Source organism: Somniosus microcephalus, chromosome 20 (genome assembly GCF_052327205.1).
Source record: "Somniosus microcephalus isolate GS21.2 chromosome 20, FLI_Smic_1.0, whole genome shotgun sequence".
Classification (NCBI taxonomy): domain Eukaryota; kingdom Metazoa; phylum Chordata; class Chondrichthyes; order Squaliformes; family Somniosidae; genus Somniosus; species Somniosus microcephalus.
Window position 1 is genome coordinate 82048717 of NC_141006.1, and position 21096 is coordinate 82069812.

Sequence of the window (21096 nt, forward strand, 5' to 3'; positions counted from 1 at the left end):
ATTGGGTCGATTGGGCTTGTATTCACTAGAGTTTAGAAGAATGAGAGAGGATCTCATTGAAACTTATAAAATTCTAACAGGACTAGACAGGTTAAATGCAGGAAGGATGTTCCCAATGGTGGGGGAGTCCAGAACCAGGGGTCACAGTCTAAGGATAAGGGGTAAGCCATTTAGGACTGAGATGAGGAGGAATTTCTTCACCCAGAGAGTGGTGAACCTGTGGAATTCTTTACCACACAAGGCAATTGAGGCCAATTCATTATTAAATATATTCAAGAAGGAGTTAGATATATTTCTTAAAGCTAAAGGGATCAAGGGATATGGGGAGAAAACAGGGACAAGGTACTGAATTTGGATGATCAGCCATGATCTCATTAAATGGTGCAACAGGCTCGAGGGGCCGAATGGCCTACTCCTATCTTCTATGTCTATGTTTCTATGTTTTGGGAGTGTCCATTTATACAGGTTTCACTATAACTTGAATCCATATACTGTATGACGCAAGGGAACAATATGACATTATTATTCATTCTGAACATTACAGGGCTTCCATTTTTAATATTTGCAATACTATTGCTTACCATTTTACAAAACCTCCTTAAGATGCAAGTAACTGTCCTTCCTCCCTGCCCAAACCCCTCATTATTTGCATGTTGGGTTTTCAAGGACTGCAAGGGGAATTCCAGGGCCTCTTTATGTCGTCAAAATTCTGTCCGTCAACGGATTTCTGAAGTTTTCTGTAAATATTGGCTTTTTTGCACATTATTAGCATACAAAAATAATGATGACACTTTTCTGCAATTATGGTACTTTTTCATTTGAATAGCTGGCATTGTTTCCCAGAAGTTAGGGAGGTGGTTTTCTGGGTCAATGTTTGATGGAGATTCTCTGCACACAGTTTTGAAATGAACCAATTTATACGTTACACTGTTTTTGTCCTACCTCCCATGGTGGATTTGCAGTACTGTATTTGCTTACAATGCAGATTCACTTTTTAGTTGTCTTTTGTCCACCTTATTCGCAGCTCACGTGTATTCAAAAGAGTAGTTTTCCCGTTTTGTTTTACTTGTTGGATGTCAGCTTGCTTATTGACTAGATGAACAGTGGCAAATCATGTGAACATACCTCAAATCTGGGGGGAAAAAAATTGAGTTCATCCCTAGAATAGCAGTTACACGTGGCTGTTGTCCTGATTATTTCACATGGTGTCCTTGTTTATGGAACATGTCAGGCTTTACATCCAGCTAATTGATCTGTCCAGACTTAACCGTAAAGCTGCACTTAATATTTTCACACTCTTCAGTTAATGATGGGCTTTGCTGTAGATCAGACCTCACGTCACTGAGTTTGAAATAATAAATCAGCAGTTTGGCAATATTTCATATCAGATAACCTTTTGTCATGAGAGTATATAAGGCTGTGAAAACTTTTTGACAGACATTATAGCTTTCGAAGACGAAGCGGCATCATTGTCCTGTGTCTGCGAAGGGGAGAGGACCACAGACCCTCGACTTCAATGGATGATCCACAGGACTCACAGGAGCGGCCTGTAAGTGTCATATGTTGCTTAGTTCTGACTAAAGCCTTTATTTGACTGGATTTTTATTGTGTTTTGTTAAACCTAGATTTGCAGTGAGACAGTTTGTATTTTATTTGACCATGGTCCGATCTTGCATGCTAGTGTTGGGCAGGCAATTTCATGTAATTTTAGTTCTATTTCAGAATTGAATATGCTCTATAAATGTTCCTTGCTTCCCTCGCTCTGCCTGGTGCCCCTCACTCGCTTTCTCTCGCCCCGCCGACTAATAACCACAGACATATTGGAACTTCACCTGTTGCTGTTTCAACACAATTCATGGCATACTTAATGTCGTTAATTTGTATTAAATTCTACCAGTCACTGTTTTGTCCACTTGTATGTTTACCTAAATCATTTTACTGTACTGGTTCTTGACTGCCTCCACTGATTTAATTTGTCCCCTCTCAGTTCAGTAATGTCTGTAAATTTGACCAATGTTAAGTTTCTGAATAGAAATCATTAATAGAAATAGTGGCCACAACATCAATCGCTGGAGCTCTGCTCTGCATTTGCCCTCACCCTGCTATTGCGTCCCTAACAAGTTGCCTCTGCTTTCTACCTTGTTTCTGATCTAATGAGACCTCCACTGTTTTAAACTCCTTTTTAAAAACTGCCATCTCGCAAACCTTACTCATTTTCTCTTCGTACCATCCATCTGTAGGGATTTCTAATTTTGAGCCTGTCTGAAGACCTCCGCCTTGTTTGTCAAAGTTGTTAATATTACTTGAATTATTGTTATTTGGGAGGGGGTATATTGATTATATCCTCCCTGGTGAATATTTGAGGATGTCATTATTTAGTTTACTAACTCTGTTCATCTTCTGTTTCAACCCAGTTCTCCCTTTTGGGTTTCTCATAAATTCTGTGCCTGCCCTCCTCCTGTTCCAGTACTGGGGAAATATTTTAATTGGTGTGTTTTGTATGCCGTTATGCTCATTTCCAGGTTCCTCTCTGCTCCTCTGACCATCTTTTCAACATGTTTCTAAATATTCTTGCATTCATCCCAGCACCCCTGCCCCCCCCCCCCCCCCCCTCACCACCTCCACATTTTGCCCTGCAGGATATAGAACCATATATGTTTACAGCACAGAAGGAGGCCATTAAACCCATCGTGTCTGTGCTGGCTTTTTGCTAGAGTAATCCAAAACTAATTACCCTGCATTAGTGTTCTCCCAATAGTCCTGTATCTTCCTCTCCTTCAAATATTTAGCCAATTTTCCCTTAATATGCAATGGTCTCTGCCTAACCTCTGCTCTTTGGCTAAACATTTCCTGCTGCAACGACCCTCCGCGTATAGAAATTTCTCCTAACCTCTTTGTGATCAATTAGTGACAGTTTTTATATTGATGACTTCTGTCATTGACCTCCCCCTCCACCAAAGCACTTCGTAATTTTAAAAACCTTCATTTAAATCATTGCCCCAGTGGAAATACTCTCAGTAGCTCAAATCTCTCCTCCATAATTATAGTTTTGCATCCCTGGCATTATCCTGGTGGATCTACAGTATGTGCTTTCTTATGGCTTTAATGTCTTGCACACATTACTCTTAACATTGGCTGAGCTGATGTTTTGTAGAATATAGTTAACTGATTACAGAATAAATTCTCAGTAAGTGGAAAAACAAGGAAATGCAATTGGGCTTTTCAAGCCTGCTGCATCTAGATCCCATGCATGAGGGCGGACACGTGGCGGATGAAATTTAGCGGAGAAAAGTGCGAAGTGATACATTTTGGTAGAAAGTATGAAGAGAGGAAATATAAACTAATAAAGGGTACAATCCTAAAGCGGGTGCATGAACAGAGAGACCTGGGGGTATGTGTGCACAAATCATTGAAGATGGCAGGGCAGGTTGAGAAAGCAGTTAAAAAAGCTTACAGGATCCTGGGCTTCATGAATAGAGGTATAGAGTACAAAAGTGTAGAAGTTATGATGAACCTTTATAAAACACTGGTTTGGCCTCAACTGGAGTATTGTGTCCAATTCTGGGCACCGCACTTTAGGAAGGATGTGAAGGCCTTAGAGAGGGTGCAGAAAAGATTTACGAGAATGATTCCAGGGATGAGGGACTTCAGTTATGTGGATAGACTGGAGAAGCTGGGGTTGTTCTCTTTGGAGCAGAGAAGATTGAGAAGAGATTTGATAGAAGTGTTCAAAATCATGAGTGGTCTGGACAGAGTAGATAGAGAGAAACTGTTCCCATTGGCAGAAGGGTCGAGAACCAGAGGGCACAGACTTAAGGTGATTGACAGAAGAACCAAAGGCGACATGAGGAAAAGGGGTTAGGATCTGGGATGCACTGCCTGAAAGGGTGGTGGAGGCAGATTCAATCGTGGCTTTCAAAAAGGAGTTGGATAAGTACCTGAAGGAAAAAAATTTGCAGGGGAGTGGGACTAGCTGAAGTGCTGTTACAGAGAGCCGGCATGGGCTCGACGGGCTGAATGGCCTCCTTCCGTGCTGTAACCATTCTATGATTCTATGATTATTGTATCAGGAACTCTCAATGCCCCGTTCCCTGCCCCTCCAACACCATGGTCCTCTAACTTTTAAGGAACACAAAGGCCCAGTAATTACGTTCCAAACGCGTGAGTACGGTCGGGGTACTCGCGCGTCTGGCCGGAGGAAATGCCGGTTTTCAGCATGCACAGCGCATGCGGGGAAAACCGGCATTTCCTGTCCTCTGAACGAAGGGGTTCAGAGGCACAGCGCGTGCGACTGCACAGGCAGCGCGTGCGCAGTGAACTTCGTCGATTTCATTCATGGATTCAGTGAGGTTAAGTCCTTACAACTTACACATGAAAAAAGCATGTGTAAAGTTGCTCCAGAGGCTGCGGAGGAAGATATATTTTATCGTGGAGCTTCTGAAAGGCATTTTTGTTTGGGAAAGGGAGGAAAGTTATTTTAAGAAATGATGAGGTAAGTTTTAAAGTTAAATTTTTTTTTTTATATCGGGTTTTCAGTAATGTAGGTAGAAGGAGCAATTGTGACTGTGTGAATTAAATTTGCTGTGTTTATTAAATGTGAAAATGACTGTTCTAAAATGAGTAATGTAACATTTCCAACATTTTTAAGAAAGAAACTGTTCATCAGTAATATATTCTTTTAAGTAATTATGTATGTATGTCCGTATATATTCCTTTACGTATATGTATATATTCCTTTACTTATGTGTATGAATGTATGTATTTAATTATGATTTTCCAATAAGTTACTTTCTCTGAAAGTCATAATTTAAAACATACATTCATACACATAAGTAAAGGAATATATACATACATATACGCAAAGGAATATATACAGACATACATACATAATTACTTAAAAGAATATATTACTGATGAAAAGTTTCTTTCTTAAAAATGTTGGCGTCATTTTCACATTTAATAAACACAGCAAATTCAATTCACATAGCCACAATTGCTCCTTCTACCTACAGTACTGAAAACCCGTTTTAAAAAACAAAAATAAACTTTTAAAACTTACCTCAGCATTTCTTAAAATAACTTTCCTCCCTTTCCCAAACAAAAAATAACTTTCCTCCCTTTCCCAAACAAAAATATTGCCTTTCAGAAGCTCCACGATAAAATATATCTTCTTCCTCCGCAGCCTCTGGAGCAACTGTACTCATGCTTTTTTCATGTGTAAGTTGTAAGGACTTAACCTCACTGAAAGCATGAATGAAACTGGCGAATTTTACTGCGCACGCGCTGCCTGTGCAGTCGCACGCGTTCTGCCTCTGAACCCCTTCGTTCAGAGGACAGGAAATGACGGTTTTCCCCGCATGTGCTGTGCATGCTGAAAACCGGCATTTCCTCCTGCCAGATGCGTGAGTACCCCGACCGTACTCACGCGTTTGGAACGGAATTACTGGGCCAACATTTTACGTCAATAAAATGAAAAATTTAACAATTGCACGATTTGCCCCCTCGCATCTGCGACTGAGGGTCCAAGGAGGTGCATTGCGCAAGAGGTCATCGTCGTACGTATCCTCACACTGTTCCCTTTCGGGAACTGTATGAAGTGGTGGAAGGATTTCTGGCCACGTTAACGCTCCTTGCGTGACCATAACCATCTTCATACCAGCCATTAGGGTGGTTAGTCCTATGGCGTGAGGGTTTTACGGGCTCCCACAACCCATCTGAGGGGGGGCCCACCCACACCCGCGGATGCAAGTATCCCGCTGGATGTCCACCCAGAATTTATAGTTGGAGCTCCGACTCCACTTGCCGGGACTGTCTGGAGCGGGGCTCGAAACCCTACTCCTTCTGGCACAGCAGCGGGGATGCTTACCGCTACGCAAAAGGCCCACTCCGCGCAAAAGGTGACACCCATACGTTTCCTGCGCCTTTTCCCTCCCCGTGACTGGAGCCCTATGCTGCCACTTGAAACACCAAGCTATCATCTGTCCTTTTTGCGGCGCCTTGGACTTCTCATTACCAATGATGAGCAGGCGCTGCGCCTCCACCTCATTGAGGAGATTGCTGAGGTCATCATCAGTTCAATTGTGAGTTCTTTTAATGCCGTGAATTGTGCTCATTCCAGCCATTTCACGTTGCTAATCTGAGTGGGCCTTTGGCGTAGCGGTAGCATCCCCGCCGCTGGGCCACACGGCGTAGGGTTTCTAACCCCGCTCCAGACAGTCCCGGCAAGTGGAGTCGGAGCTCTAAATTCTGGGTAGACATCCAGTGGGATATTTGCGTCCGTGGGTGTGGGCGGCCCCCCCCCCCCTCGTATAGGTTGTGGGAGCCCGTAAAACCCTCCCGCCATAGGACTAACCACCCTAATGGCTGGTACAAAGATGGTTACGGTTACGGTCACAGAAGGAGCGTTAATCACGGCCAGAAATCCTTCCACCACTTCATACAGTTCCCCAAAGGGAACAGTGTGAAGACACGTACGACGACGACGTTGCTAATTAAATAAATGGAATGAAAAAAATGCTTTCAGGGCTTTTAAAAGTCTTTAAATCGCTTTAATTCTGTTTAAAACTACTTCAGATTCTTCAAAATAATGTAAACGTTTTTAAAAGTTTATAAAAGTTACCAAAAGCTTCTTAAAAATACCAAAAACCTATTTAAAATGCTGCTCTACATGTAAAAATGCTTTGCAGCTTGAGAAACATTGGGGGCGTGTCCTATTAAAATGAGACCTCAAGGGGCGTGTCTCACTGGCACAGCGCGCTCCAGGCTTCGCGCTGGCTGCACTCCTGGGCGGCGTGACGTCAGATGCTGCCCGGGAGTCAACATTTTAAAACAGGAACTCCAGGCGTCCCTGAAGCTCAACGGCCGGCGCGTCGGGTAAGTGCAGATCGGGGGCTTGCACGCGCGGCAAGCCCCCGACCCGAATTTCTGCCCCAAAGTTTCTTTCCTTAACACGCCTGAAAAATTGAGCTGTTAATGTAGCTATAACCGTCAATCCCTGTTATCACATATGGATCCAGCTCCCAAGGTACCAATTGATTCTGAATAGTCTATTCTTCTCTGGGAGTGTGTTCTATGTGCCTACTGTTCTTGGGTGTGGTGGGGGGGGGGGAGAAAAGAGTTTCTGAATCTTGCTCGAGACTTGTGAATTTTTCTAGCCATACTGAAATTGTATGCGACAGAGATATATAGCAAGATAGATATATTCGTTACATGAATAAAGGAGCTGTAATGTGGAACATCTCCCAAATTTTTAAGGTTCCTTAGCTCATTTAAATCTTGCATACCTGGATTTCTTCTTAAAAAGTAGTTAAGATCTTTACTTTTGCAGGTGAAGAAATCACGCCATGATTTGGATGCCTCAGATGAGCAAAGTTTAAGGTTTGTGGGAATTTGTGTATTTGAAATCTTTAATGCATGTGTGCTTGATTTATCATAATAACTGCAGCCAGCAAGCTTGCCTTCACCCTTATCAGGTGACCTACAGATACTGTGCCAGTAATTGAAAGCACAGTACAGGAAACCCTCTATTATCCGGGACCGGCGTGGTGCCGGTTTATCAAAAAGTCCGGATTATAGAGAGGTATAGTTAAAAGGTACGAGCGCTCCGTACACAGCAACAAATCCAGGCTTCCCTGTTGCTTAGCAACATGTGCAGGAACTCTGGCCACAGACCAAGCGTCCCTGTTGCTTAGCAACAAGTGTAGGAGCCCCAGTTACACAGCCACAGATCCAGGAACTGCCACGAATATGAAGTAAAACTTACCTGAACATACTCCTGAATTTTGCCGGTTAACAGAGATTTCCGGTTATTTAGGTGCCGGTAAATTGAGAGTTTCCTGTATTTTATATAAACTTCTGATGAATTAACAAACAATAATCTCATTCAGGTGTATGTGGAAGTCAGATTTAAAGTAACTTCCGTTTATTTGTTGCTAGGTTTACCAAAGGAGTGAGCCGTGACTCATTGGTAGCATTCCCACCTGAGTCAGCAGGTTATGGTTATAAACCCCACTCCAGACCCAGTGAGCAGCTGAATACTGGGTTGATATGCAGCCAGGTTCTTGCGTCTGATGGGAGTGGAGTGGGGACAAACCCTTCCCCCACCCCTCCCACCCCAATCGCATCAAGCCGATACTCCTGGTAGGCAGTTGTGAGTCATCTATTGGGTGCCTATTTGACTGCTGGGAGTATTGCTGTTTACATAAATAAAGGGAGCACCATCTGCTGGATGTAAAGCAGTGGAAGAAATGGGTTGCCTCGTGCTGTTGGGCAAGAAGAAGAATGGTTTAACAAAGTACTTTTCATACAGTTCTGGTTTATGTAAAACTCGAGGGATTCAGGTGCAGTCACTAAGTGGTTTTGGTTGTAAAATTGTTGGTCCCCAGTGTGCGAGTTGATGCAGTATTCATTTGTGCATTTTTTTTTAAAAGCCAGTTGTGGGCAGATTTGGGTTATGCAGATGTAGTGAGGATCTGTGGAACAATGTGCATGATGAAGATGCAATGCAGCCAAAATAGGCAAAAGATGCCAAACAACTTTATTAAAAACATTTTTTTAGTATAAGCATATTAAAATAAAATAAAACATGAAAAATCAAACAACCCTCTGTCCTAATGGTTAGAAGAAAGACACCATGCTCAAGTCCTGTATTGACATACACGATGTATCTTTCCTTCTCCCGACCCACCATCTGCAAACAGCTAAGTTTTTAGTATTACATATTCCAGATGAAAAGCCATATTCATCTTTTTATTTTATTCTAGTTTTCACTGAGATTTCATTTAAACAAAAGTGGGAAAATTCCACAAATACCTATGCTATCCTACCTAGTGGAAACTGGTCTAGGAGAGGTTGATGGAATTCTGTCAGCTAGATCATCCTGCTTCTGATTTGATGAATGCTCGGGGTGGAGATCAGATGGAATGGACCAAAAATTGTTCTTCGTAAGAAGAAAAAGTTGATTTTTTTAAATATATATTCATTCATGGAATGTGGGTATCGCTGGCAAGGCCAGCATTTATTGCCCATCCCCAATTGTCCTTGAGAAGGTGGTGGTGAACCTCTACAGTCGTCTTATACTTTATTGTAGTGTTTTAGTACAACTGAGTGGCTTGCTAGGCTATTTCAGAGGGCAATTAAAAGTCAACCACTTGGTCTGGAGTCACATATAGGCCAGACCGGGTGAGGACAGTGGATTTTCTTCCCTAAAGGACATTAGTGAACCAGATGGCTTGATGGGAAGCAGGTTCTTCAACTACACCTCACGTACAGTTACTTAAAGTTTTAGGGTTGAATAATGAAAGTCCATTAATATATATATTTTTTAAATCTCTTCTATTTCCCCAGGACTGGGGAACTGCAGAACTTAATCAGACTGCAGAGTCAAACTAACAGAAATGATGTGCAAAAGTCTGAGGCCGGCAGTCTGGCTAGTAATTTAACTGCGCTGAATGAAGCAGAAGGTGAGTTGAACTCCTGGTTACTGAGAGTATTGGGTGCCTATTTGACTGCCGGGGACATTGCTGTGAAGTCCAATATCCATTCATCCAGTTCCAATAGTGATCACTGGGAGTGGGAACCCTGGCAGATACTTTTTTTCCCATCCACTGCATCTTTTAACCCAGGCATTTTGTGCACCAAATACTACTTTGGCTCCAACTGGCCAGCTTGGCACATACAGTACCAATAATTGAAGTTGAATCTTCTGGTCTCTGTGGCTGAACCACACACTAATTTTTACAAACTGAATTTATAATTTGCAGACTTTCGTTTTTTCATATATTGAACCTCTCCAATTTGGGCCTCATATTGGGTAATATCTCACAACATTTCTCGTCCCGATTTCCCATTTTCGGTTCCCTGTCATTGATGACTGGTGCTAGGAAGCTGTTTCGTAGGTGTTGGGAGCCCACCAAGTGTTCATTCTTTGTATAAATTTGGACTGTGAAAACTGATTCAAAGTACTCATTTAACAAGTCTTCCATTTTCTCATTGACCAGTATAGTCTCACCTGCAACTGACTTTAATGGGCCCACTGTCACCATTACCACTCTTTCTCTTAATATATTTATAAAAACTTTTCCTCTTAGCTTTGTTAGCCCTTGCAAGTTTTATTTCATATTCCTTTTTTACTTTGTTGCATTTTATAGCTCTCCCAGTCCTCTGGATTTCACCTTTTCCTTGCATTTGTGTTAAACTTTTTTCCGGCCTCCTTTCTCATTTGTTGAGCATGGTATGAAATCCATTACTGCCTTCCCACTGTATGTGGAGTGCTTCTTTATTTGAGAACAATGGCTATTATGTGTCAAGATGAGTAATTGTCTTTTTTTTTTAACCGGTCTTTATTTTTTAATATTTGTTCTTTATGTAGTTAAAAATGAAGTGGTTCAAAGCAGTGAATCTGAAACCCCAACAGGGAACAGATCTGTTGATGCATATCCAGGATCAGGTAAGATCGTATTAGTGCGTGTAACTGCTTTGTAGTTACTTTGTTTAAAAATGTGTAGTTCTCAAGAGAAGTTAAAACTATGGTTGTGGATTGGTCCGTGAAGTGATAATTACTCTAATTTTTTTGCGAATCCTTGAATTCAAGACTGGCTAGTTCCAAAGCCCCCTCATTGGGGAGTGTTTTTTCAACACCTTTTTCCCCCTCCATTCCCAAAGGCGTTGACTTCTTGATAGGGTACAACTCTATTTGCACTGGTCACCTGTGGTACTTTGTTCCAGTGCCATATTTATGTGTGTGTCTTGATCATGAGTATTCAACTATAGGGGCTTCAGAGCTGAATCTGATCTTAACCCTGGCTAGCAGCAACATGCACAGCAGGGGTTTATGGACACTGATCAGGAGACTGAACCCTTGCTGAGTAACTCTCGTCTACCCACCACCACCATCCCCCAACCCCCTTAATCCAGGGAAGCTGAATAACTGACTGAATGAATCAATACTGCTCTGGCTGCATTCAACTAACTTGGAATACGCTGGCTGGTTAGATTGAACCTGGGGCATCTCTGGTATCTGTGGCTCAATGCGCCTTCAGTCCATGTCCTTCTGGGTGGTAGAGGTTGTGGGTTTGGGAGGCGCTGTCGAAGAACCTTGGCGAGTTGCTGCAGTGCGTCTTGTAGATGGCATACACTACAGCCACGGTGCGCCGGTGGTGGAGGGATGGATTGGATGAAGCAGGGATAGGGAGAACAGTTGTGGGAGGTGGCTGAATGTGTGGTTGAGAGGTTAGTTTTTAGACTGAGGAGGCTTTTGAAAATGGGGAAGGTTGAGTGGTTTTGGGGAAGAGAATTGTAGAATGTGGGGTAAGCTGGATGAAGGTTCTGCCACAATAGATGGAGCAGGAGGTGTAGGGGGAGTGGGGGGTGGGAACATCAGAGTGGGGAGTTCAAACTGGGACGTAGAGCTGGTGGAAGTTGTAGAAGTAGGATGGAGAGCGGTTGTGGAAGAATTGGCAAACTGGTATAGAGGTTTTGAAATTTTGTCAGGAGATGGGAAGCCAGTAGTGGTTGGTGAGGGTGATCGGTGAGGAAGAATTGGTGTCGAGTAGGATGTAGGTGGTAGAATTCTTGATGAGCTGGAGTTATGTAGAACAGAATCAGGAGGCTGGTGAGGAGTCAGGTTTTCAGATGACAAAGGCATGAGTTTGAGCAGCAATGGTGACGAGCTGGTGCCAGTGACAGGGTGGTATTGGTAATGGACTGGATGTAGGATTTAAAGCTCGACTAGGGATCACACAGGACACTGAGATTTCTTTTCTTCAAGCTCCATCTGGAGGGGGAAATGGGGGGGGGGGGCGCAAAAGTGCAAACTTCCTGGTGAGAGCTGGGCAGGATGGCTTCAGTCTCACCAAATTCTAGCTCATCCATGACTTGATTTGGGACAAGCAGTTGGACAGCACAGTAATGTGGAATAGTGGGTGATGATGGAGGTGAAACTGGGTATTGTTAGCATACATATAGAAACTGATCCCATGTCTTTTGATAATGCCATTGAGTGGCAGCATATAAGTGAATAATAGGCCAAGGATGGAAGCTTGGGGTACCCCGGTGATTGTGCGAGTCCTGGAGAAGAAGCCATTGTGCTGATCGGAATGGAACCATGTGTATGGAATGGGATGGAGGAGGATAGCATGGTTGATTGTATAGAAGGCCGCAGCGAGCATGAGTGGATAATGCACCACGATCGCAGTCACACAGGATATCATTTGTTCTAGACTCAAAAGGCATCAAGGGGTATAGGGAGAGAGCGGGAATATGGTATTGAGATAGAGCATCAGCCATGATCATATTGAATGGCGGAGTAGGCTTGAATGGCCGACTCCTGCTTCTATGTTTCTATGAGCTTGAACAGGGTAATCTCAGTCTGGGGATTGAAAGGGAATGGGGGTGGGGGGAGGTGCTCGAGGAGTTGGATGGTCATGATGCATTTGAGAACCCTAGAGGGAAAAGGAATGTTGGAGAAAAAAATAAAGAAAAACTTGCTAATGCTGAACTAAAAATAGAAATGCTGGAAGTATACAATGGCCCAGAAATTCGGGTCCCCACGCGTGAGTACGCACTGGGTACTCGCCCAACAAAAGTGCCGGTTTCGTGCATGCACTGTGCATGCGCGGGAAACCGGAACTTCCGTTCCCTTGAAAGAACGTGTGCACCGGAGAGGCAGCGCGTGCGCATCGAGCTTACGTTTTTTTTTGCAGGGTTCTCTGGGAGGGTAAGTCTCCAGGAGTTACACTTTTAAAAAGCAAGGGCAAGGCCTGCTTTTAACATGGTAAGTGGTGAATTAATTAAAATGAAAACATTTTTTCCACAGGTTTATTATTTTTAAATACTTTAAAGAAAGGTGAGTATTTTTAGCCCCGTTAGAAAATGTAATTAACTTTTTCAAAAATTTAAATTATTGTTTAAAATAGTTATTTCATGTAATTTATAGTTATTTTAAAAATGTGATGGTTTTTCAAATTTATTTGAAGTTTTAGTTATGTTTTGGGGCTTATAGTATTTATCGGTTTGACAGCTCTTCCTGTCAAATTTATGAATGAAGCATTCCCTGCTACCATTGGCTCTCCATGGCCCACATGATCCCAGGGGACGCTTCGAACTAACTGCGCCCCGGGATACGCAAGCTCTGCGCGCTGGCAGTTGGAGGAGGCCCAGGATCGGAATACCACAGGGGCCCACAGCACAGCGGTCGGCATGCAAAGTAAGTGCAGGTCGGGGGCTTGCACCCATGGAAAGCCTCCGACCCAAATTTCTGGGCCAATATGTCTGGCATCATTTGTGAACGGAAAAGACTGATTGTGGTATTTTGGGTGTGTAACCCTTCATCTGTTCTGATGAAATATTACACACTTGGAACATCAATAACCTGTCCTTTCTCTTTGGATGCTGGCTGAGGTACTGTGTTTCTCTATCATTTTCTGCTTTTGTTTAAAATAGATGCAAGAAGGAAGTGTGTCACATGGAGGGCAGCAGATGAAAAGGAGTTGAAGTGGGAACTGGGGGACTGGAGTGGAGGGAAGCTCCAGAGCTGTAGCCAGTAGATGCGTGCAAGTGGACATGGAGATAACATTAAGTTACAGAAGCAAACCTCTAGGAAAACTATATAGTTAGAAAGGTATTTTGGTAGGTGCCTAAAAAGGTAGATGGAACCTGGCCCTGACTGATGGCTGTAAAGCCCAGGAGAGGCTGGACAACAGCTAATGTTGAGAGACATGGCCATCACTGAACAATGGTTTCACGGGAGATAACACTGGGCTGGCCGAGTGCCACCTCCTATAACGTGCCTTGTCGTCTTGTAGTATTTAAGTCTGTCCCTATGAAGGTGGATCACAACTGAAGGAGGAAAGTAGTTTTTCAGAGGAAGCTTGCAGTGGAGTTTCTCCTCCTTTACTGTTATTCGAGTCCTCTCACTTTGCAGGTGTGGGAGTTCTGTCAATGTGGATCATGCTCGAGGAGAAAAAGTGAGTTCCATACTTTGGGCTTTAGAAATTATCCCACTGGGAACCAGCAGCAGGGTAGTAACAGGGCCTGGATCAGGAGTGGGAAAAGGAGAGGCTATAGCAGCAGCTTGGGCTGAGATCATGGTGGGTTAGATTCCACTCTGGTAGCCTCGAGGGGCAGCATGCTGTGCATTTGACATCTTCCACGTTTGTCGAATCATACTGTATTGTCCCTTTTAAAATAGTAAAACAGACTAAGGCATTTCACAGGAACATTATCAAACAAAATTTGATACTGAGCCTCATGAGATATTGGGATAGGTGAGCAAAAACTTGGTCAAAGAAGTAGGTTTTACGAAGTGTCTTAAAAGAGGATAGTGAGGTGGAGAGGTTTAGGGAGGGAATTCCAGAGCTTGGGGCCTAGACAGCTGAAGGCACGGCTGCCATTGGTGGAGCGAAAGAGGCCAGAATTTGAGGAGTGCAGCGATCTCGGCGGGTTGTAGGGTTGGAGGAAGTTCGAGAGATAGAGAGGGGCGAGGCCATAGAGGGATTTGAAAACCATGATAAATTTAAATTCGAGGTGTTGCCGGACTAGGAGCCAATGTAGGTCAGCGAGCACAGAGGTGACGGGTGAATGGAACTTGGTGCAAGTTAGGACACAAGCAGCAGAGTTTTGACTTCATAAATAAAGGCCTAGAGTACAAAAGCAAGGAAAACATTGATTTGGCCTCAACTGGAGTATTGTGTCCAATTCTGGGCACCACACTTTAGGAAGTATGTGAAGGCCTTAGAGAGGGTGCAGAAAAGATTTACAAGAATGGTTCCAGGTATAAGGGAGTTCAGTTATGTGTATAGACTGGAGAGGGTTTCAGCAGCAGATGAACTGAGGCAAGGGCTGAGACGGGCGATGTTAGAGGTGGAAGTAGGTGGTAAAACCATTTGCGTACACAGAGCTGGAGTTCCCAAGCAACGGAACCCTGTGCAGCACGGAACATTCAGGAAAAAAAAAACACTCTCCCATTTAGATCATCAAAACAGCTTGCCAGACAAATTGTTTAATGTTTTCCAGCCTTGACAATGAGGTCATGGGAATTTATTTTCAGCCATTTCCTGCTACTGATTTAATTGTTACCCTGGTAATTCTTGACATACATGAGATATCTTGCTCACTTGCTGTTAAAATTAGACCGAAGGATTAGAGGGATTTGCAAGTCACAACACCCTGCTGTACTTTCTTTCTATTGGTCTCTTTCAAGATCGTACAACAAAGCTGTTGCTATACGTCGAAAGAATTGCAGACAGCAGCTAAATGCAAGTTTAAACAGCCAATTACAAAATCATCAAAAACTATATATAACCAGATGAAAATTATAAAAATTCAGAATGTGTTAATCAGCTTATAGTACTGCCCTTAACCACTCAAAAAACAGACACCACCTTCTTCAAAAATGTCTACATGTGGGAACATGCTAATTGGCATTTAGGCGCATGTGGAGCATAAATGCCGGCATAGACCAGTTGGACCGAATGGCCTGTTTCTGTGCTGTAAACTCTAACATATCTAAAGTTCAGAATTTATTCTTCAAAGAAAAGTATAAAGAATACATTTAGTAATATAACTCTTAAATCCGATAGGTTACTGTGGTTGGCACTTGCAGTAATCACACACAATTTCAGACTATTAGCTGTGGCTAGGAAATTGATTTTCATAATTATTGATTTTCTATACTATCTCATTGCAAGGGTACAGGCAGCAAAGCACAGGATATTTGCAAGAGCAATATATTGTATTCACAGCTGTCAAGCAGGAGTTTTAAAGGAACTGACCATATGGCTAAAGACAAAAGGCAGAGAAGAGGTCGAGCTGGATTGTTTAGAATAGGTTACCCGAAGAGATTATTGTTCAATAAATACCCACCAACAGAGATTGAAGAGCTCAAAAATATGGTTTGATAATATTTTAAAACATTTGAATTGAAATTTGCTGATAATACCAAATTTGAAGACTTGAAAACTGAAGAAGAATGCAAGAGATTGTAGGAGGAAGTAGATGGGCAGATGTTATTCAGCGCAGTGCTACATTGTAGGGAAAAAAGAACAGTGAAGGGAATTACACCCTAAACGGATGCTTAAGAGTGGGTGAACACAGAATTATTGGTGCAGACATGGATCTTTCACATCAGAATGTGGATAAAAATGGCAAATGGGTTTCTAGGTTTTATGCATTGAATACAAAAATTAGGGAGCAATGGTGAATTTATACAAGACAGTGCATGCATTTCTGGGTTCTCCATTTATAGGAAGGATATTGGAGCCATGGAAAGGGTATTGTGATGATTCACTTGAACGGTACCAGGAATGAATGGTTATAGTTGTAAAAGAAAGATGAAAAAATTGGGGCTTTTGCATTGGAGAGAAGGTTAAGGGGTGATATTTTTATTTTTATTATACATCTTTGTAAACCATTTACAGATGGTTTGTATTAAAATATTAATTGACAGTTCACAACTGCTTCTCCATGTTTGAGATGAAGTACCTACTGTTGAATGCTTTTCATGCTGTATTTAAAAGGTTTGATAAATCCTGGTGGTCTTGCTTTCCAAAAGCAAATACATTGAACCTTTACAATTTTAATCTGGGCAAAGTAGGGCAGTGTAGCGATGAGGTTTTATCTTTCTCGTGTTGATTCCAGGTAATTGAATTGAATATCTTCTGCTATGTTTCTTTTTGCAGTTATAACCTGCACAGGCTATAGTCCACGGGTGCCAAATCAAGATAACTCGCTAATGTTTCCTACAAAGTAAGTTTCAACTTAAATGAGTGATGTTGGCTTGAAATTAATAAAGGTTTCTCAATTTGACCATCCAATACTGTTAGACCGGGGCACATAGAGCATATAAGATTTTTTAGGAAAAAGAGAAGACCATTAGACACAAGCCTGTGTTTTTCATAGATCAAACCATCCTACCTGCCTTCTTGCCATATCCCTCAATCCCTTCTCTCTCGAATCCATTTATTCTCTGTATTTAAGTGGCCTTCCCTGGTAACTTATTCCGTAAGACTATTTATTGCTCTTCGGATGAATAATTTTCATCTGATTTTCCTTACTATTTATAACTTTCATGGCCCTTGGAACATGAACCCTAACCTGTAGTGAACAATTTGCCCAGATAGGTATACATTGGTTAAGCCTGAACGTGAGGAGTGGGCAGACTATAGTCATACAGCTCTTCAAAAAAAAAAAAAAAAAAAAAAATGAGCCCCAGGTCCATCTGCAAGGATTCTATAGTGATTGAGTATGGGTGCAGTAGATTTGCCATAGTAGTTTTACAACTAATATTTACAAAATGATTTTATTTTTAAATGAATTACATTTCACTTGGTTTTGCCTCCTTTACATTTGCACTTTTATTGTACATTTGGGGGGTAGTTTGCTCCTTTGGCTTTAACTGTCCTCTTTTGCATTTTCTATGTGAACTTTCCCAATAACTTGATTAAAATTTTGAAAGCTTATGGATTGTGTACTTTTTACATCTACAGTACATTAATTAATGGATTTTTTTTTTGATGGTGCATGTTCATCACATTACAAGTCCTTGCAAATCAGTTGAACCCTTAAGTACTGATGGGAGGATTTTAATACTAAAGTATTTTGTTAAAATACCTTTTGCTGGCCTGAGCTCTAGTATTTTACCTAACATAATATTGTGTATACGCTGCACTTGTGAACCACTTTATATACTTAGTTTCTTCACTGATGAGAAATTTCTCGGCTTTTTTTTAAAAGGATTAGTAATGGTCCAGTGTTCTCTGTACTGTTTAACCAGCAATAATTGCAGCTCATCAATTCGTCATGGTAATCAGATAATTTGAGAGTTTTTAGTAAGAACAGATTTAGAACCTTTTAAATTTTCTTCAGACTAATCAGTTTTTAATCTTTTTTAGGCCATATCCACACCTTTTTTCTCCACCAATAGTACAAGCTGCTTATACGGGACAGACACGATACCCAGCAGTGCAACAGTCAGCATCTTACACTGCATATCCTCAACCAAGTCAGCCTTATGGACTACCTCCCTTTGGTAAGCTGATCTTGCATCCCTCTTCATGTACATGAAATGGATCAAAGAATTTTCTAAGATACTTGATTTGTTTGCTTTCCTTGAAAGTGGTTTATCAAATATTGGCCTTGCTTGAAACTAAGTTTAAAAGGTTAAAGATCCTTCAAAAAGCTATAAACTATAAAACATAGAGAAAAAAAGATAACATTGGATGAGTGAATACGTGTCATTTTTGCCTAGTGAGTTGCAGCATACATCTCATCAATGCTAGAATTTGTTTGAATTAAAGTGTGCACAAATTTTGGAAAGTGGCAGGACAGGTTAACAAAGCAGTTAATAAAGCATATGGGATCCAGGGCTTTATAAATAGAGGCATAGAGTACAAAAGCCAGTAAGTTCTGCTAAACCTATATAAAACACAAGTTTGGCCCCAGCTGGTGCATTGTGTCCAATACTGGGCACCACACCTTAGGAAGGATGTGAAGGCTTTGGAGAGGGTACAGAAGAGATTTACTAGAATGCTTCCAGGGATGAGGGATTACAGTTACGTGGATAGACTGCAGAAGCTGGGGTTGTTCTCTTGGAGCACAGAAGGTTAAGAGGAAATTTGATAAAAGGTGTTTAAAATCATGAAAGGTTTAGATAGAGTAAATAAAGAGAAATGGTTTCCAGTAGCTGAAGAGTCGATAACCAGAGGGCACAGATTTAAGGTGATTGGCAAAAAAAACAGAGGCGACATGAGGAAAAACTTTTTTACGCAACGAGTGGTTAGGATTTGAAATGTGCTGCCTGAAAGGGCGGTAGATACAGATTTAATGGTAGCCTTCAAAGGGAATTGAATAAATACTTGAAGGAGAAAAAATTGCAGTGATATGGGGAAAGAGTGTGGGAGTGGGACTAACTGGATTGCTCTTCGAAAGAGCCGGCGCAGACTGGATGAGCCGAATGGCCTCCTGTGCTGTACTATTCTATGATTCAAAACGAGCAGTTGATTATCAATGCACTGTTGGGGATACTTTTCATTTAAAAGATCAGGCACTCTATAGATGTATGATTATTTAGATGAAGCAGATGATTAACTGTGGGGAGATATGTGGTAGACGACTATTATTTTTCAACATAATTTTTCCATTCATCCAGGTGAGTGAGTTCTGGGTCAAGCGTTCATAAGTTAGATGTAGGAGGTCCAGATGGCGAGCAAAACTCCCTCCAAATAAGTTTCCAGCACAGGAGGCCATGTTTGTGCCCAGCAATATACTTTATCTACACCGTTTTAACACCAGTCTGAACTTCTTTTCCATTTCCTACACCAGTTATTCTTGTGGCCAGTCTGACAGGATGCCAACTTTTTGTTGGGAAACCGTGGCAGTGAGGAGCTGGGTTAAACCTGTTCAGACATAAGAACTTAAGAAATAGGAGCAGGAGTCGGCCACTCGGCCCCTCGAGCCTGCTCCGCCATTCAATAAGATCATGGCTGATCTTCTACCTCAACTCCACTTTCCTGCGCTATCCCCATATCCCTTGATTCCCTTAATATCCAAAAATCTATCGATCTCTGTCTTGAATATATTCAACGACTGAGCCTCCACAGCCCTCTGGGGTAGAGAATTCCAAGATTCACCACCCTCTGAGTGAAGAAATTCTCCTCATCTCAGTCCTAAATGGCCGACCCCTTATTCTGAGACTGTGACCCCTGGTTCTAGACTCCCCAGCCAGGGGAAGCATCCTCCCTGCATCTACCCTGTCGAACCCTGTAAGAATTTTGTAAGTTTCAATGAGATCACCCCTCATTCTTCTAAACTCTAGAGAATATAGGCCCAGTCTACTCAGTCTCTCCTCATAGGACAATCCCCCCATCCCAGGAATCAGTCTGGTGAACCTTCGTTGTACTCTCTCCATAGCAAGTATATCCTCCTTTAGGTAAGGAAGCCAAAACTGTACACAATACTCCAGGTGTGGTCTCACCAGGGCCTTATATAATTGCAGTAAGACAACTTTACTCTTATACACATGATGCGCTATCAATTACTCATAAAAGACTGAGAGTTAGAAGAGTAACTAAAGGCTTTTATTAACAACAGAATGGAGGTCTGCCTCGAGTGGTCGACCGGTCCAGGATACAAGGGCTGGGGAGCAGTCACCTTTATACTAGGACCTGTGGGAGGAGTCAGCCGAGGCATGTCCAGGCATGTACACAGTGGAATACAAACAGGACAAACAGGAATACAAACAGTGGTTTACCACATTCACCCCTTGTTTAAAATTGAGTCCGGCGGGGTGAAGTGTATTAAAAGTTAGTGTATTGGAGTCTCTCCGGAGGTCTTGTCTGCCGCTGTGATCGGCGTGGCGACGGCAGGGGTGGTGAAGCTTCCGGCGTCGAGTCCAGCGTAGGCTGTGGCACAGGCGTGTCGACCTCTTAGATGTCGAGCGGGTCGCGGGGCCCAGGCCTGCCGTCTGCTGGGGCTGGATATCGGATCGTGGGGGGGGGTGGTAGTGGGTTACTGTGGTCCCCGAGGGTGCAAGGTCTCTTATGGAGACTGTGTCCTCCCGCCCGTCCGGGTATGCGATGTAAGCATACTGGGGGTTGGCGTGGAGGAGGTCGACCCTCTCGACCAGGGGGTCCGTTTTATGGGTCCTCACGTGTCTTCTCAGTAGGACCTGCCCTGGGGACGTCAGCCATGGCGGTAGCGATGTCCCTGATGTGGACTTCCTTGGGAAGACAAACATTTTCTCATGAGGGGTGGCGTTAGTGGCAGTGCAGAGCAGTGACCGAATAGAGTGGAGCGCATCGGGGAGCACATCCTGCCAGCGGGAGGTTGGAAGGCCCCTAGACTTTAAGGCTAGCAGGACGGCCTTCCAAACTGTCGCATTTTCTCTTTCCACCTGTCCGTTCCCCCGGGGGTTGTAACTGGTGGTCCTGCTTGTGGCAATACCCCTAGTTAGCAGGTACTGACGGAGTTCGTCGCTCATAAACGATGAGCCCCGGTCGCTATGGATATAGCTGGGGAAGCCGAACAGGGTGAAGAGGTTGTTCAGACATTTAATGACCGTGGCACTGGTCATGTCCGGGCAGGGGAAGGCGAACGGGAAAC

At 42.8% G+C, this 21096-nt stretch overlaps 2 protein-coding genes across 12 annotated transcripts in view; one reads left to right on the forward strand and one right to left on the reverse strand.

The window, feature by feature from the left end:
* Positions 1-21096, reverse strand: part of LOC147103481 (nuclear receptor coactivator 7) — a 432740-nt gene that overhangs the window by 215019 nt on the left and 196625 nt on the right. The window lies entirely within an intron of this gene.
* LOC147103482 (protein phosphatase EYA3-like) overlaps positions 1-21096 on the forward strand; it is a 93000-nt gene that overhangs the window by 31469 nt on the left and 40435 nt on the right. For 4 of the 5 annotated variants that reach the window (XM_085963098.1, XM_085963096.1, XM_085963100.1 and 1 more), the window contains 6 exons: positions 1438-1549; positions 7328-7377; positions 9346-9461; positions 10370-10447; positions 16677-16743; positions 17889-18025. In XM_085963098.1, coding sequence (XP_085819224.1) covers positions 1438-1549; positions 7328-7377; positions 9346-9461; positions 10370-10447; positions 16677-16743; positions 17889-18025 — 560 coding nt within the window. The remainder of the gene's footprint in view (positions 1-1437; positions 1550-7327; positions 7378-9345; positions 9462-10369; positions 10448-16676; positions 16744-17888; positions 18026-21096) is intronic. The other variant, XM_085963099.1, reaches the window with a different exon arrangement.